Source organism: Rhinolophus sinicus, linkage group LG01, assembly GCF_036562045.2.
Source record: "Rhinolophus sinicus isolate RSC01 linkage group LG01, ASM3656204v1, whole genome shotgun sequence".
NCBI lineage: Eukaryota > Metazoa > Chordata > Mammalia > Chiroptera > Rhinolophidae > Rhinolophus > Rhinolophus sinicus.
In genome coordinates this window covers 47,677,028-47,692,499 of record NC_133751.1, presented here as the reverse complement: position 1 = coordinate 47,692,499, position 15,472 = coordinate 47,677,028, and the positions used below count along the sequence as shown (strand labels likewise).

General features: G+C 34.9%; 1 protein-coding gene across 7 annotated transcripts in view; it reads right to left on the bottom strand.

The window, feature by feature from the left end:
* Nucleotides 1-6,790: 6,790 nt before the first annotated feature.
* Nucleotides 6,791-15,472, bottom strand: part of KLHL24 (kelch like family member 24) — a 34,081-nt gene continuing 25,399 nt past the window's right edge. For all 7 annotated transcript variants that reach the window (XM_074328608.1, XM_019735821.2, XM_074328618.1 and 4 more), the window contains 3 exons: nt 15,171-15,359; nt 13,928-14,116; nt 6,791-8,490 (listed from right to left, as the gene is read on the bottom strand). In XM_074328608.1, coding sequence (XP_074184709.1) covers nt 8,290-8,490; nt 13,928-14,116; nt 15,171-15,359 — 579 coding nt within the window. In that variant the 3' untranslated portion in view covers nt 6,791-8,289. The remainder of the gene's footprint in view (nt 8,491-13,927; nt 14,117-15,170; nt 15,360-15,472) is intronic.

Genomic DNA, 15,472 nt, shown 5'->3' with positions numbered 1-15,472 from the left:
GCTGGAGCAAAGGGATGGGTCCTATACGCTGAATTGACCCAGGATAATGGCAGAAATCAAAATTAAAGAGTAAGACTATGAGTCAGACAGATATCAAATTTGCTGATAAACAACATCGTGAAAGGTCGGTGTAAGAAAGTTACAAGTTGAGAAGTGGAAAATGCAACAAACGAGGGCATTAGTGTAATGTGATTTCCATGTCTCAGCAAGCAGCCTTTCCCTGATTGCTATGGATTTGCTCACTTGACACAAAGCTTGTGAAGGACAGGGCCTGTCTCATTTGATGTATTAACCCCACAGCACCTTGCCCAGCGCTTGGCAACAACTGAAAAGAAGAGACCATAGATCTCTTTACTCTAAAAGGGGTGATTCTTTATTCCCAGTCACACAGTTTTCAGTGCCTGGAATGCCTAGAACTTCCTGTATCCCACTACACAGGATTTATCTGCTCACATGTCTGCTTCTCCCATCCGTCTATGAGGACAGGGACCGTCACATTCATGATTGAAATCCCAGAAGGAAACATTCATTCTGCCTGATCCACACTAAGGATTTAATGTTTGTCAAATGAATGAATGAAATCTCTAAGTTGTTCAAGACTACAATCCTGATGAAACACCATTGTCAAGTCCTGTGCTAAGTGCTTTTACATTCTTACTTAATCCTCACAACAAGCATAAGTGGGAAGAGGGGAAACTGAAGTTCAGAAAGGTTAAACAGCTTGCCCAAGACACACTGGTAGTAAATATCAAAATTGGCATTTGAAGCCAGTTACGACTTCAGAACCTATTTTCACATTATGTTCCCACTAAACCTAGTCTAAGTGTAACAAGTAGGACATTTTAGAATACCAGGTTTAGTGGATGTTTCCACAGTGCTAACTTTATCACTAGGGCTATGATTCTCAAGGGATATTTTGGTTTTTTTAAAGTTGCCACGTGTGCTAATCCTGTGTCCTCTGAGAAGCAGATGAGATAAAACATGCAAGGATTTTAATAAAATTGTGCAAGGAAAGGCCCTGGGAGGGACAACATGGAGGGAGGAGGCTGAGAGAGCCATCAGATTCTAGAAGCAGGTGAAGGAGAAAGGGAAAAGGTTGGATAGAAGCATCCTACATTGCCACGTAGTCTAATGAAGGTTATACAAAGCAGGAGTGCTGGAGTCAAAAACCACCATCAGAAGAGACCTGTCTCCCAGAAATTGGTGTGCCTTCATGTCTGTCACAAGTCATTGGCTGGAAGCAACTGGTGGGAAATGTGGCCTCAGCTCAAATGCAAGACTGATTTCCAAACCAGCCCCTGGGGTATTAATTGGTCAATTATGCCCCCTGCGCTTGGAGGTAAGTCAGGCCCATTCCACCGCTGCCACACCACACCAGAAAGCTTCTTGAAGAGGTGCTTTCTGTTTTGTTTTACCTCCTCTGTTTACTCACTTCATGACACTGAACTCCTGAAAGCTTTACCATTTTAAAATCGTACCTTTTAAAATCGTCTCTCCTCCTCCCATTTGGACAAGATGCCTCCCTTTATCACGTTTTCCCTGAATGAAAGGGTATGAGTGCTCAAAGCATTGACACCAATTTGGACTGATTCCTCTTTAGGACTTTGGTTATTGTACATTTGTATGGATTATTATGTTTATCAAATTCTGACTCCTGTTTTAAGCTGTTTAGAACAGGCTCTTGTATAGCCATAAAAATCAGAATGGGTGCTTTTATTCACTAAAGCATTAAGCACTTTTGTGCCAACACATGGTATTAGACTACAAAGATGAACAAGGGATTTGTGAGTCTTAACTTATAAAGGTGAGTGACAACATGGAGAGGTCAATGCCATTGAAGGAAAACTTTAATGTTACTCATACTTCACCTAGAAACAAGAGGCACGGCACACCCGCAGGGCCACAGGAGAAGCACCAGTCAGTCAGGAGACAGAGGAATGAGGGGAAAGCAGAGGCCACAGCCTTTATTGGGGTTTCCATGGGAAAGTTGAGGGCAGGGTAAACAGTTTAGGATTGGCTAGTTTGAATCATTCTGGCCGACTTTGAGATATAAGGGCTATTGTTAGTTTGGTACGTTGTCCCAGGATGATTTAGGGCAGGGGAACATTGTCTGGCTGTGTGAGTTAAAGAAGGTGGCCAGGGGTATGGACAAGGGATTGGTTGGTTTATATATGAAAGGTAGGCTCACTGATAAGTTGTTTACTGTCTCTAGAAATTCACTAGTCCTGGGGGTGGGGGACAGTCTCTCTCCAGCCATCAAGATCCTCCAAAGATGTCAAACATCATAAAATATAGAAAAACTAAAAAAGACCCCAACATAATTAGGAAGAAACCAACGCTTTTGATTTTCTTAGTCTCCATTAAGTTAAACAGCAGAGAAACAGAAGGCAGGTATAGCCCATTTTTCTCTTATTCCGCTTAAGAGTACAGGTTATTTTTTAAACAGAAAATTTAAAGTACAAGAGGCTCTTACTCTTTATCCATTGTCTATAGTTTTCCAAACATAAGCTAACAAATACTTTCAATTTTTTCAACTCTTGTCTTTGCACGCTGCATTTTTGTCCTGAACCAGTTGCATGGAGAAGGAACCAACATTCATGTTCTCTTCTGTGTCAGAACTATGTTTACGCGACAACAACCCTTGGTTACTGAGGCATTAAGTCAAATGAAAACACCTGTAACATTTATTATTTAAGAAGCACTCTAACTTGCCATTTTACTTTAATGGTACTTTTAAGAACTAAGCACAAAAAGCTAAGCATTGCATTGTTTCTCTATTTCTGTATCTTTTCAAAATTTTACTCTTGCTAATATAAAATCAGACATTTTTTTCTCTAGTAAATATATGGCCTCTGTTTGACAATTGAAAAAAAGTTTTTTCTTAAGTCTTTACCCTTGATATTACTTATTACTAACTGGTACTTTTGAGAATCAAAGGAACACTAGAGTACAAATGTTAAGGATCATTTTCTGGTAATTTTTTTAAAAAGATATTTAATTTTATTGGGGAATATTGGGGAACAGTGTGTTTCTCTAGGGCCCATCAACTCCAAGTCGCTGTCCTTTAATCTAGTTGTGGAGGGCGCAGCTCAGCCCCAAGTCCTGTTGCAGTTTTCAATCTTTAGTTGTAGGGGGCACAGCCCACCATCCCATGGAACCGGCAACCCTGTTGTTCAGAGCTCATGCTCTAACTACCTGAGCCATCTGGCCGCCCCTACATTTTTTTGAATAGGTAACACTTCCATGTGATTGAGACTAAAATATTGATTATAATATACATTTATACATGATTACATATAATTATATGGGTATATGATTATGCCATGAAGTTTCCTTTTTACTTGTCTCTCAGCCACAATTTCCTTTCCTCATACACACCACTGTTTTTTATTTCCTGTTTATCCTTCCAGTTCCTTTATGGACATAACAGTAAATACACACACATATTAATATGTATTTTCTTCCATCTCTTTTTCCCACAACCATTTGGATATATTTAAAATAAAACAATACATTTTTGGTAAACAAAATTTAATACAAACACATAGTCAAGTAATAATGGTTTTTTATTAGATACATTTTATTAGATACAACTTTTAAAAAATACTATGAACAAAGTATATTTAAACAAAATATATAAGCATTAATGTGCTACAACTGAATTGAGAACAAAGAAATACGAAGCCTTTTTTTTTTCACTGTGAAGACTCTGGAGCCTCGGATTGAAGGCAAATGACATTCGGCCACCAAAAGGTCTGTAAAAGTTATAAAGCATATTATGCTTTTGTTCAACTTTATAATTGTGTTGTCTTAGAAAGCTCCAGAAACTCTCAACAAAGTTTTAAATAAACCATGGGGAGGGGTGATAGGAAAGGGAAGAGTAAGAACTTTTTCAAGAAGTTGAATAACAAAGTCTGTAGAGAAAAGAAATAGTACATAATAGAACAAAAATAAGTGGATATACTTTTTTGACATTAGATGTAGATATTGCAAATGATGTTTACAAGGGCTTAATCAACGTAAGATAGATGTTTTTCTGAATATCTTAAAAAGCACCTTGGTATCAAAACCAAAAAAAAAAAAAAAACCCAACCAAAAAATAAAATAAAATTCCAAACACCCCAAAATCTCTTAACATTCTTACTTGGCCAAGCAACCACACAGTTGGTGCTCATTACAAAATTTAAGAAGGGCTGAATGAAAAAAAATTTTTTAAAGGAGTTTATTTACTCTATAGGAAACAAATACGAAATTTATTTAAGGTAAGCTTTATTTAGATTGGAAAAAAGTTGAAATAGCACTAGAGAACTTTAGGCACAAATTTAGATGCAGTTATTTTTAAAACATTAAAAAATACCTTTCTTTGGAACAAAATACAAAATAAGTTATGACTATTGCTGTTTTTTTTTTTAATATTTATGATGATCATCTCTAGCACTAAGTAAATTTAATATCTAGGCAATCACACAAATGTAAAACATTCACACAAAACATTAAAAAATGTTTGAAGTACGTGTATGTTGAAAATGTCTCTGGAATTATCAGTTCACACTCCTGGCTCAAGTGGTTTCTGGTGCCTAGCATTAGATATGACAATAAGTATAGCTAGCAAGTCAAACCTACTGCCTTGAAGGTCAACCAAATTGCCCCATTCTGATTATGTGGTATGAACGTCTTTAACTAAAAAGAAAAATGGGGTGAGGTGATGTAAACCTGGCTTTCAATATAATGCACAACAAATTCTAAGAAGGCCAAAATTATGTTGAGGTTAACTGGTGTCTTGAGTTTCCTAAAATAAAGGCAGTCTATGGAAAGCCTTTAGGAGACATTATCTTATCACTTAGCATCACATAAACAGCAAGCTCTCCTGTTTGAAAATACAGTCTGGAGTAGATGTCTTTTCCACACATAAATCTCAAGACACAACAGGCACACATAAACAATTTAACCCCTCGCTTTTCATGTACGGGTTCTCACAGCAATTTTTAAAAAACTCTATTGCCATATCCAGACAACAAGAAAAAACACACACCTGGTTTGTATATTGACAAAAGTATAGTATATAATTGAACCTTTGTCTTTCCTGAGTTTCAGAAAGAGTATTTGACAGTAGAGATACATAAACAATTCATATTCACCAAGAGAAAATGTATCAGTCCACAAAACATTTTCGTCTTTCTAAATGTAAAAGAATGAATGTTCAACCACTGCCATGTGTGAAGCCCCTTTACCAAATTAAATTTACTCTAGAATCATGAACTGAAGGTTACTTAGTTATGGCACTTTAAACACCTCAAACAGGCAAAAATGACAAGTTAATACCCTCCCTGAGTATATACATCATTTTTCCTTAACACCTTGTTTAAATGGAGTAAATACCTGTATTTCAGTTATCTAGGAAAAAAAAAGGTTACTGAAGGTCGAATAGGCTACCATTTCATACCTGTTCTGTAGTCAGTGGGAAGATTAGAGCAGAAAAGGAAGCTCTTCTGTGGTAAGAATTAGATCACTCTTTATAGTTCACTCACATATAGGAACATATGGAAAAGAATTAAATTCATGAAAATAACAAACTGTACTTTTCGGTTGATTCACAAAACATACCCTTCAATTCCCTTTCCCACTGAGTGGGTTTAGCAAACGCATCTCCACCTCCAATTTGTTTTCTGACCTTGTAAAACCATATGTATTATATAGATTCTGACTGCATACAAGTCACCATATTAATACTCATCATGTACTTTCAAATGTAAAAAAGTGTTCTAGAAATGCCCAAATAAAAAATCTTCTGGAGTTGAATTTAATAAGGTCAATTAATTTTTATGTGCTTTTTTCTGATCACTACAAACTGATAAAATTCTTGGTGTTTATATGCGTATATGTGTACAGGACCATACATATCTATCTACATATATACACATGGATATACATATATACTAACCCAAAGGCTTATATGAACTTTACCTATCAAAAGAAAATCTGTCAACTATGTGATGACAGTATGAATAAAATCTGACACAAATTTGGTTTGGTATGTTTCTTTTGATATAATTATATCCTAAAATTTCCTTTTTTTTTTTTAATCAATGCTAACACCATTATTTATCCAAAATCAGTAAAGGAAGATAAATAATTAAAGGAAATTAAACTATCATTCGGATAACTTTAAAAAGTTACTTTAATTTCCTAGTATTCAAGGTAAGTTTTTGGTGGCCTACTTAATTTATGTAGTTTTAAATTACGTAGAGGAAAAATTAAACTTTGAGGTCTATATTTAAACAAATTCTGTTCTATCAGATTTACTACAATGAAGATATGGATATTAAAAAAACGAATAACGATACAAGTAAATAGTTAATATTTTTACAATAGATGAAAGTACTACAATACAAGTTATCTTCAGAAAGTTTTTTTTGTGTGTGAAGTGTCTGCATTTATGGATGGACATGATCTTACAAATAAACATGAAACAAGTGTTATTTGTATAATCCTCAGCATTTACACTTTTCTCATACATTACCTCATTTTCTGCAAAACATTTCTGAACTAAATAGGTTCCATTATCTACCAAAAATATAATACACAAGTAGATGTTTACCTGAAAATTAAAACAAGTATCCTAATTATACCTACAATTGTCTTTCAACTAAAATGACAGAATATTGTTCTTTGAATTGCTCTGATAATTATCACAAAGATATACGTATATCATTTCAAATTATGATTTGAAAGTAAAAATTCCCTAAAAATGTGTACATTTTTTCCTCAGAGTTCAGATTTCAGCTAAGCATTCAAGTTGATGCCATAGTTTATTTGAAATCTCAGTATCACTCTAGGATGAGAGAAAAAAAAGTTTATACATGTTAAGTTTTCAATTACTTGGTTTTAACAGAAATCTGGTGACACTATAATCACATATTTTGTTCATCTCTCCTATGACAAGGAGTATATAATTATAAGGCAGATAACAATAGAGCTTGGGAAGTCAAGATACACCAGCTACCTGGAACATCCCTACAATGTTGTAAATTATATCTGTCCACCGAGGAATAACAATAATCAATTACGCTGTAGTTCCTGCCACTCCATTTACCTTAGAAAAAATTTTACATTCCTCTCTGAAAACTACCAAGCTTTATAAACCAGAGTTGTAAAATCTAGACAAGGGCAATTTGTTGTATAGAAGCTTGCGAACGTTGATCAGTATTTTACACAATGTGTACCAAATGACAGATTCATCTTAGAAGACTGCAACTACTGCTGTTAGTTTTTTCAGATAGCTAATTTTAAAAGAAAAATAGACCCATTGAGCTAGGTGGTCCCTGGTTTATCTTTTAAAGGCAACTTGAAAGTAGAGACTCCCAGGATTTTTAGCTGTTCACAAGAAAGTAGGACAACCAGGAAGTCCTCACCTAAAGCACCACACTAATGAGGTCAAACCCTACTGGGCTAGGGAGAAAATCAGTCCCTGTTTTCACAAGATAATATTGCAAAATGAACTTCAACTCCTTTGCCAGATTCAAGAAAAGGAGCTTCCTTAGAGGATGTAGAGATGAGAGTCACAGTGGGCCATTTTCCCTTCAATGGGTCTTAAATAATTTTTTCTTAGGAATTAACCTGTTATTTTAATCCCCATTTTAGGGGCATCTGCTTTTGTATCTCCTACCCAACCTCTTCCCAAAAATATGTTTAATGTAAGACAGCAATTGTAAGAATGAAGTCATGATAATTAAGTATTTTAGGATACTCAAAATTGTTGTCACCGTATTTTTATCAATTACAGAAAATCTTCAGTAAAATTAATCGTTTGGATATATTTTTAGTGACAATGATTTTTAAAACTGATCTTTCCCCCTTAGAATGCATTTTAAGAATTATGTGATTCAACTTAAATGAAGCCTAGTCATGCAATTTTTTACATGTATGACAAAATAAGGAATATACAGTCTTGCAGATAAATACACAAAAATGAAGAGACCAGTCACGAATGCAGACATTATTTCCTATTCCACATAAGTTTCTTACAAATACTTACAAAGGTACATTCTCAAAGTCCAAGCAACACCATTACCTTCAACAATAACAACAAAACCCCTCCCCCCTTTTTTCAATTACAGGAAAGGCTTTATTACAGTTTGAAAGATTGATATTTTGGGGAGCAAGGACCACAATGATTATTTTTAGGTTTTGTGCTTTTGGCACAAAGGAGATACACCAAATTCCAACTCTGGAGTTTTTAAAATCTCTCATCTTGGATCAGTGTGGCTTCTTGGATGAAGTATCCTGGCTTTAGAGCTTAAAGCATTTCTCATTGTATCTGTGAATAGTCACACAGCCATGATAGGACACTGGCCTGGGCATTGCAGCTACTCCTGTGATGATACTTGTCGCAGGATCATAGCAGAGAATAGTGTCCGTGGCTTCTCCATTTTCCCGTCTTCCACCCAGGATATATATTTTGCCATTACACACAGACATACCACAGTTTTCCTGTTTAACCAAATACATTAAAAAAAAAATTTAACTGTTGAAGGTAAAGGATCTGGTAGCAAACTGAAAAGTAAAATGAGACATGCTTTAACCCAGTCAAAAAAGGAAACACGGAATAAGCTCCCTTCTGCCCAACTCCTGCTCTATGTGTGATAGATAATTTTGCATGGATGAAGTGAGTGTTAAGATAGAATGTATGTTAGTAATTGGGGCCAAGATGTGGGAGGTGAAGTGGGGGTGGTCGACTGAGAAAAGGGTTTTAACTTAGTGATAGTTGAAAAACAATCTTTGGAGAGCGTGGCTTGCTTTTCCAAGTACAGGAAAGGCCTTTCTGATAGAAAGTGGCTATAATACGACCAATGAGTAGGAAAATTATTCATTATATGAGATTACCCACAAGTTAAATGAATGACAGAGTTATAATCAAATTAACAAAGCACTGTTATTAGGGGCCTTGGCTGAGACACACAAACTCCCCAAACAACATTTCACCGTTAACTTTCCACATAATGGGATTCTTAGCTAAATTATAGTCTTCTCTGTCAATAATTACTACATAAAACAAATATAACTGCAAGGATGACTGATTGTTCAAAGAAAGAAATTACACTAAAATTGTCTCACTATTGTATGGATCTGGTTATGCTGTAGGTCAGATATTCTTCTATCTGTATTTCACGTTGAGAAAGTTATTATTATCCTGTTTCCACATAATCAACAATGAGATGGTTCTACCGAGTATAGTAAACATTTTTTACTTGAGCAGATTTGTTGTATGTACATAAATTTTGCTCTTCTAGAAAATAATGAAATCTTGGTGGACTTATATAATAGAAGATAGTATCTTCAGGTACAAAAGAATTAGTGAGTACTTAAAAATGCCTATATTAGAGTTTTTATATACCCAGAATAACTTGGCCCATTATCATTAGTGAATGACGAACTTTTATCCAGAATACCACCCATGAATTATACCAATTATATGCCAAACTATAACATTTTTCATCTAAAGCACAGTGAGCTCTTTCTATAAATTCTAAAAGTTCTGAATACAAAAAGCAACAACATCCTTAGTTTTCACGTACAAGCTACCTCTCACTATTGAACCTTAGTTACTTTGATGATGATTCTTAAGCTATATAATTATAGGATCTTATTAATATCGTTTCAGATAATAATGCTCGGAATTAAGTGAAATAAGCAACCTTATTCATTCGTATCAGAAAATAACTTGTACTAGATATAGTAGTTTATTTTGCTCTATGAGAATCACAAAAATAATGGCAGTTAGTAAGAAAAATAAGTTATCAATACATGAAGTTATTTTTCAAGACTAAAATGAAGCATTATCCTCTCCTCGATTATTTTTTTTAACAATGCTTACTACTTAAATGCCAACAATAAAGAAAAAAATCAGATTTCTTTTAATTAATTATTCTAAACTATAATGACATCTTAAATACCTAGTCTATTGAAGGAGGATAAAAAAATCTTCGTCATTGACTTAAAAAAAAATCCCACAATTTTTAAAAGGATGTTTCTGATGAAAATTAAAAAGCAAAATATGTATAAAATAGCAAGTTGTATCTTTTAGGAATTATGCAAAGTAAAGATACATAATGGTGAGGGATAGAGAAAAAGGCTGGGTCCATTCGGACTATAAAAATAGAGCTCATTTTTTCAGCTCTTTTTTGTCATTCAGTAGTCTAAGTATTTTAAAAAACATAGCCTAGGACTGAACTGTCTACCATGAAATTAGTTGGCTTATCCTTTTTCATTGATTAGCATTAAACACATAAGCAAACACAGATGGTTCAAAATTTGCCTATCAATAATGTATACATAGATACACTTAAGAGGTTCTATTACCATGTTTCCCCGAAAATAAGACCTAGCCAGACTAGCGTCTTTTGGAGCAAAAATTAATATAAGACCTGGTCTTATTTTACTATAGTAAAATAGTAAATAGTATTTTACTTAGTTTACTAAAGTAAAATAAGACCGGGTCTATAATATAATGTAATATAATATAATACCAGGTATAACATAATACAATACCAGGTTTTATATTAATTTTTGCTCCAAAAGACACAGTAGAGCTGATTGTCTAGCTAGGTCTTATTTTCAGGGAAACACAGTAGTAAGAATGGACTAGGGAGAAAAGATAATCCCAGAAATCTGTTTTTTTTTTTTTTTAAACTTTTATTTTTATTTTAAGTGTGTTTTTCCAGGACCCATCAGCTCCAAGTCAAGTAGTTCTTTCAATCTAGTTGTGGAGGGCGCAGCTCACAGTGGCACATGTGGGGATTGAGCCGGCAACCCTGTTAAGAGCACCGCGCTCTAACCAACTAGGCTAATTGGCCACCCCTCACTACTTTTTGTTTCAAGAGATTTGATATATTTCTGATTGAAATGTTTTGTCCTCGAAATTTCTGAAGTCAATGTTATTCACTGTTTAATTAGAGGAAATGTGCCATGTGTATCCTATTGTTTTTTTCTCATTAAGAAAATATGGAATCTAAAGAACAAAATAAATGAATAAGCAAAACAGAAACAGACTCATACTGTGTTTCCCCGAAAATAAGACGTAGCCGGACAATCACCTCTAATGTGTCTTTTGGAGCAAAAATTAATATAAGACCCGGTCTTATTTTACTATGATATAAGACCGGGTATAATATAATATAATATAATATAATATAATATAATATAATATAATATAATATATAAATAAATATAATATAATATAATATAATACAATACAATACAATACAATACAACACAAGACCCGGTCTTATATTAATTTTTGCTTCAAAAGACGCATTAGAGCTGATTGTCTGGCTAGGTCTTATTTTCGGGGAAACAGAGTAGATACAGAGAACAGACTGATGGTTACTAGATGGGTGGGGGGTTGGGAGGCTGAATGAGAAAGGTGAAGGGATTAAGAAGTACAAATTGGTACTCGTTACAAAATAGTCACAGGGATGTAAAGTACAGTATGGGGCATATAGTCAATAATATTGTAAAGACTATGTATAGTGTCAGATGGGTACTAGACTTATCAGGGGGATCACTTCATGAATTGTATAAATGTTAAACCACTACGCTGTACATCTGAAACTAATATGAAATAGTACTGAATGTCAACTATAATTAAAAAAAAAGTCACAGGTATATAAAGTACAGCATAGGGAATATAGTCAATAATACTGTAATAACTATGTAGTATCAGATGGGTGATTGACTTATTGGGGTCATCACTTTGTGAGGTATATAAATGCCTAATCACTATGTTGTTTGGTACACTTGAAACTGAAAAAAGAACATAATTACTATATTACTATATGCCCTGCATTATGCTAGATGCTGGCCATTATCTTTCTAAGCCGTTATCATTTTATGCAGTACAGCCAAGCTCTAAATGAACAGTAATTCTCAGTGAAAGTGCATTATATTTTAAAATATTCGCCGTAATAAACCAATGAAGAATAGCTTGGACCACTGAGCTAAAGAAATGTGATTCACAAGGGATGGAAGATTATATTCCCTCTGTACCATGAAGCTGAAGATTCTATTATGTCCCTCTATCAGTTGGGGAAATGTTACTCTGAATACATTACTAATTGGAGACTATACCTTAATGTCAACAACTTGTTGCACAATGTGTTAGAGAAGCAAGGCATTAGAAAACGGAACACTAGATTATTATTGTTTTCAGTTTAGGCAAACTGATAAGAACTTGAATAAAAGAACAATAGCAATTGAAAATAGGAGAAACTCTGAGACCATAGAACTGATATGCTAGATTGATTTAATTTAAAAGAAAGTGAGAGCAATCTAAGGAATTAAGTTTCTAGGTATGAAATAATAGGAAATACATATATTTATCTGTGCACCCAGCTCCTGACACAGAGCTCCTAAGTCCCTTGGAATTTCCTGGGTGACAGTTTTGTTCCAGTGAGGCAATTCTGGGTGGGCTCCTAGATAGTGGCTGCTCACCAGAAAGACCAAGCCATAATTAGAAGCTTGGAACTTTCAGCCCCACCCCCTATTCTCTGGAGAGGGGAGAAGGGCTGGAAAATGAGTTAATAATTGGTCATGCTTACATGGTGAAGCCTCCACAAAAATGTCAAAAGTATGGGACTTGTAGAGCTTTCAGGTTGCTGAACACATCCATGTGCCAGGAGGGTGGTGCACTACCACTCCACAAGGACGGAAGCTGCTATGCCTGGGACCCTTCCAGACCTCATGCTTACGTAAGTGTTTCCCTGAGTTCTGTGAGCCATTCTAGCAAATTACCAAACTCAAGGACGGGGTTATGGGAACCATGATTTACAGCTGTTCAGTCAGAAATACCGGGGACAACCTGTGATTTATGATTGGCATCTGAAGCAGTGTCAGTCTAGTGGGACTGAGCCCTTAACTTGTGGACTCTAACACTAACTCCAGGTAGATAGTGTCAGAACTGAATTGAATTGTAAGACACCCATTCGCTAGTGTTGGAGAATTGACTGGTATGGGAATAAACCCACATATCTGTTTTGAGTGTGGGAGAAACAGTTTTTGCATTCACTAGGTTGTTTGGAAACAGAAAAAGTAGGCTTGAGGCAGAACACGCATGGACAATATCAAACAGGGAGTTGGAAATTTGAGTCTGGAGCAGAGAGAGGCATTAATGGAGGTAAAGACTTGAAGTCATCGTGCTGGGCAGTAGATGAGCTCATTCAGGAACAGAATATAAACTGAAGAGAGCAGAGGACAGAGGCTCAAGGAATACCCAAATTTAAAGGTTGAGTAGAAAAAAATAAGAGAATATGAATGAGACTAGGAGATTATTAGTAACGACCTTTGGGAGTACAACATCTCTAAAGTGTTATAGGTAGAGCCAGATTTTCAACTTCAGAACCATCAGGCATTTTGGTGGAAGGAGTGTAGAGCCATGAATCAAAAGGATGAGGGAAGGCGTTTTGTTTTTTTGGAAGCAGGGAGCGGAAGGAGAGTAGGGAGATACAGGCCGGAGTGTGTGGATGAAGGAGACTCAGCACAGCCATTTCTAGTATAACAAAAAAGAAAAAAAAAAGGAAAAAAAATTAGCCTCTATAGAAAAAAAAAAAGAACAGTTTGGGAGCATTTCTTATCTTTTGAAATATGCGAGAGAGAGGGATAAGGACTAGAGCAGGATTGTGAAAAAAATCAACAGCCCAAGAGCAACAGCTACTTACTTCACCATGGGATGGTAAAAAGTTTTCAATAAAACAATTTCTTGGAAGGAATTCAAAACAGGTATACCATATGCTTTACATGGAGTTTTATAAAATTATGAAAAAACTCAAGCATACATTAAATATTTTAATAGTGAAATTATAGTATATTCATAATGGTCATGTTCTTGGTCCCTCTAGATTCATTTTTCTTTTGGACTGTTTTATGTTATTACCTGCCGGCTGAATGTATTCTGTACATGCATCCAGTAATCTTCAACTGGATCGTAACAGTATATTGCCTTGGTCAGTCCACCAGCAACATATATCAGGTTGTTTAAGGATACAGCTGTTATACATCTCTTGGCAATTGGGATAGCTGCACGAAGTAGCCAAGAATTGGTTTCTGGATCATAAGATTGAACCTAACAATATATAGAAATATTTAATTAAAATTTCTTTAAAAAATGCAAATTTGCTTAATAGAAAGTCAACCAGTATATAGAAACATGATTAAAAATCAAATCACATTAATTCACAGAATTAAGGGAGGTTAGTTTGATAGTGAAATGTCTGAATAATGAAATTCTCAAAGGAAATGCAAATGTATTACTATCAAGCAGAATGAAGTAACAAACAGATCAGTTCCAGGATGAATGACTGCCAGGTTTTGTTTACTTAGTTCCATTGACAGTTGAGATTAAAAAAAATTTGTTATATAGGATGACTATGCTTCAATCTGAATAGAATTTCTTTCCATTTTTAGCGAGCCCTTTCTTTAAAAGAACACAAGTAAACTTCAATCTAGTATACTTTGAATCATCACAAATTCTGAAGTAACAAATTTTAAATATGTAACTTTTGGTCACATTACATTAAAAGTTAATTTAGAAAAAAATTAATTGCTTGACAAAATTCAATTAACCATTGCTAAATCAATTAGTAATATGTACTTGATTCCAGAATAAGCATGGTATTTCTTGCGAGGTCAGGGTGGCATAAGTTCTTTTGTCCTAGGAGTTCAAAGAAATGCTGTGACTTTGAGCCTTCTTCTATCTACATCACAGAGGTCTCCTTTCCCCTTCTTTGTTCTAAAAAATACTTTCAAAATATGCAGAAAATGACCCAGTTGGAAGAAGTATAATTAGTTACTTCCCAAATATGTTTTGTGTGAATAATTTTTTTATTCTGCAGATTACAGCAGTAAAATGTTTAAGACAATTATTTACTACAAGATCTCAACGTTGAGATTAGTCTCATTTCAAAAAGACTGGAACATGCTTTTTACAGCAAATTGTTAGCTACATTAGGATTTTACTTTAGGATTGAAATTCAATGTTTCCCCCCAAAAGTATAAAGTACCAGACAATTTTTAAAAGGCCCCTCACACTAAGAGACTTTGCTACCTACTTATAAGCCTTTTGTATTTCTCTTCTTGTATATTATCACTGGTAATTTCTGTAAGAGAACATGGCTTACCTTATCAGAGCAAGTATTATCATCGGGTCCTCCACCAATCACAAACAATTTGCCTACACAGCTAGTCACAGCAGGAGAACTCACTGCTTCCTTAAGGGGAGCAACTTCAGTCCATCGATTTGAAAAGGAATCATAACATTCTACGCTGCTAAGTCTGTTTTGCCCATCATAGCCTCCAACAACATATACCTAAATGTAAAATACATGGAAAATTTTAATTATCAAAAGTCTGAATTTTGAACTAGTTAGCTAAAAATTAAATTATCTCTCCCCCTTAACGAGCCCTTGATAACTATAATTGC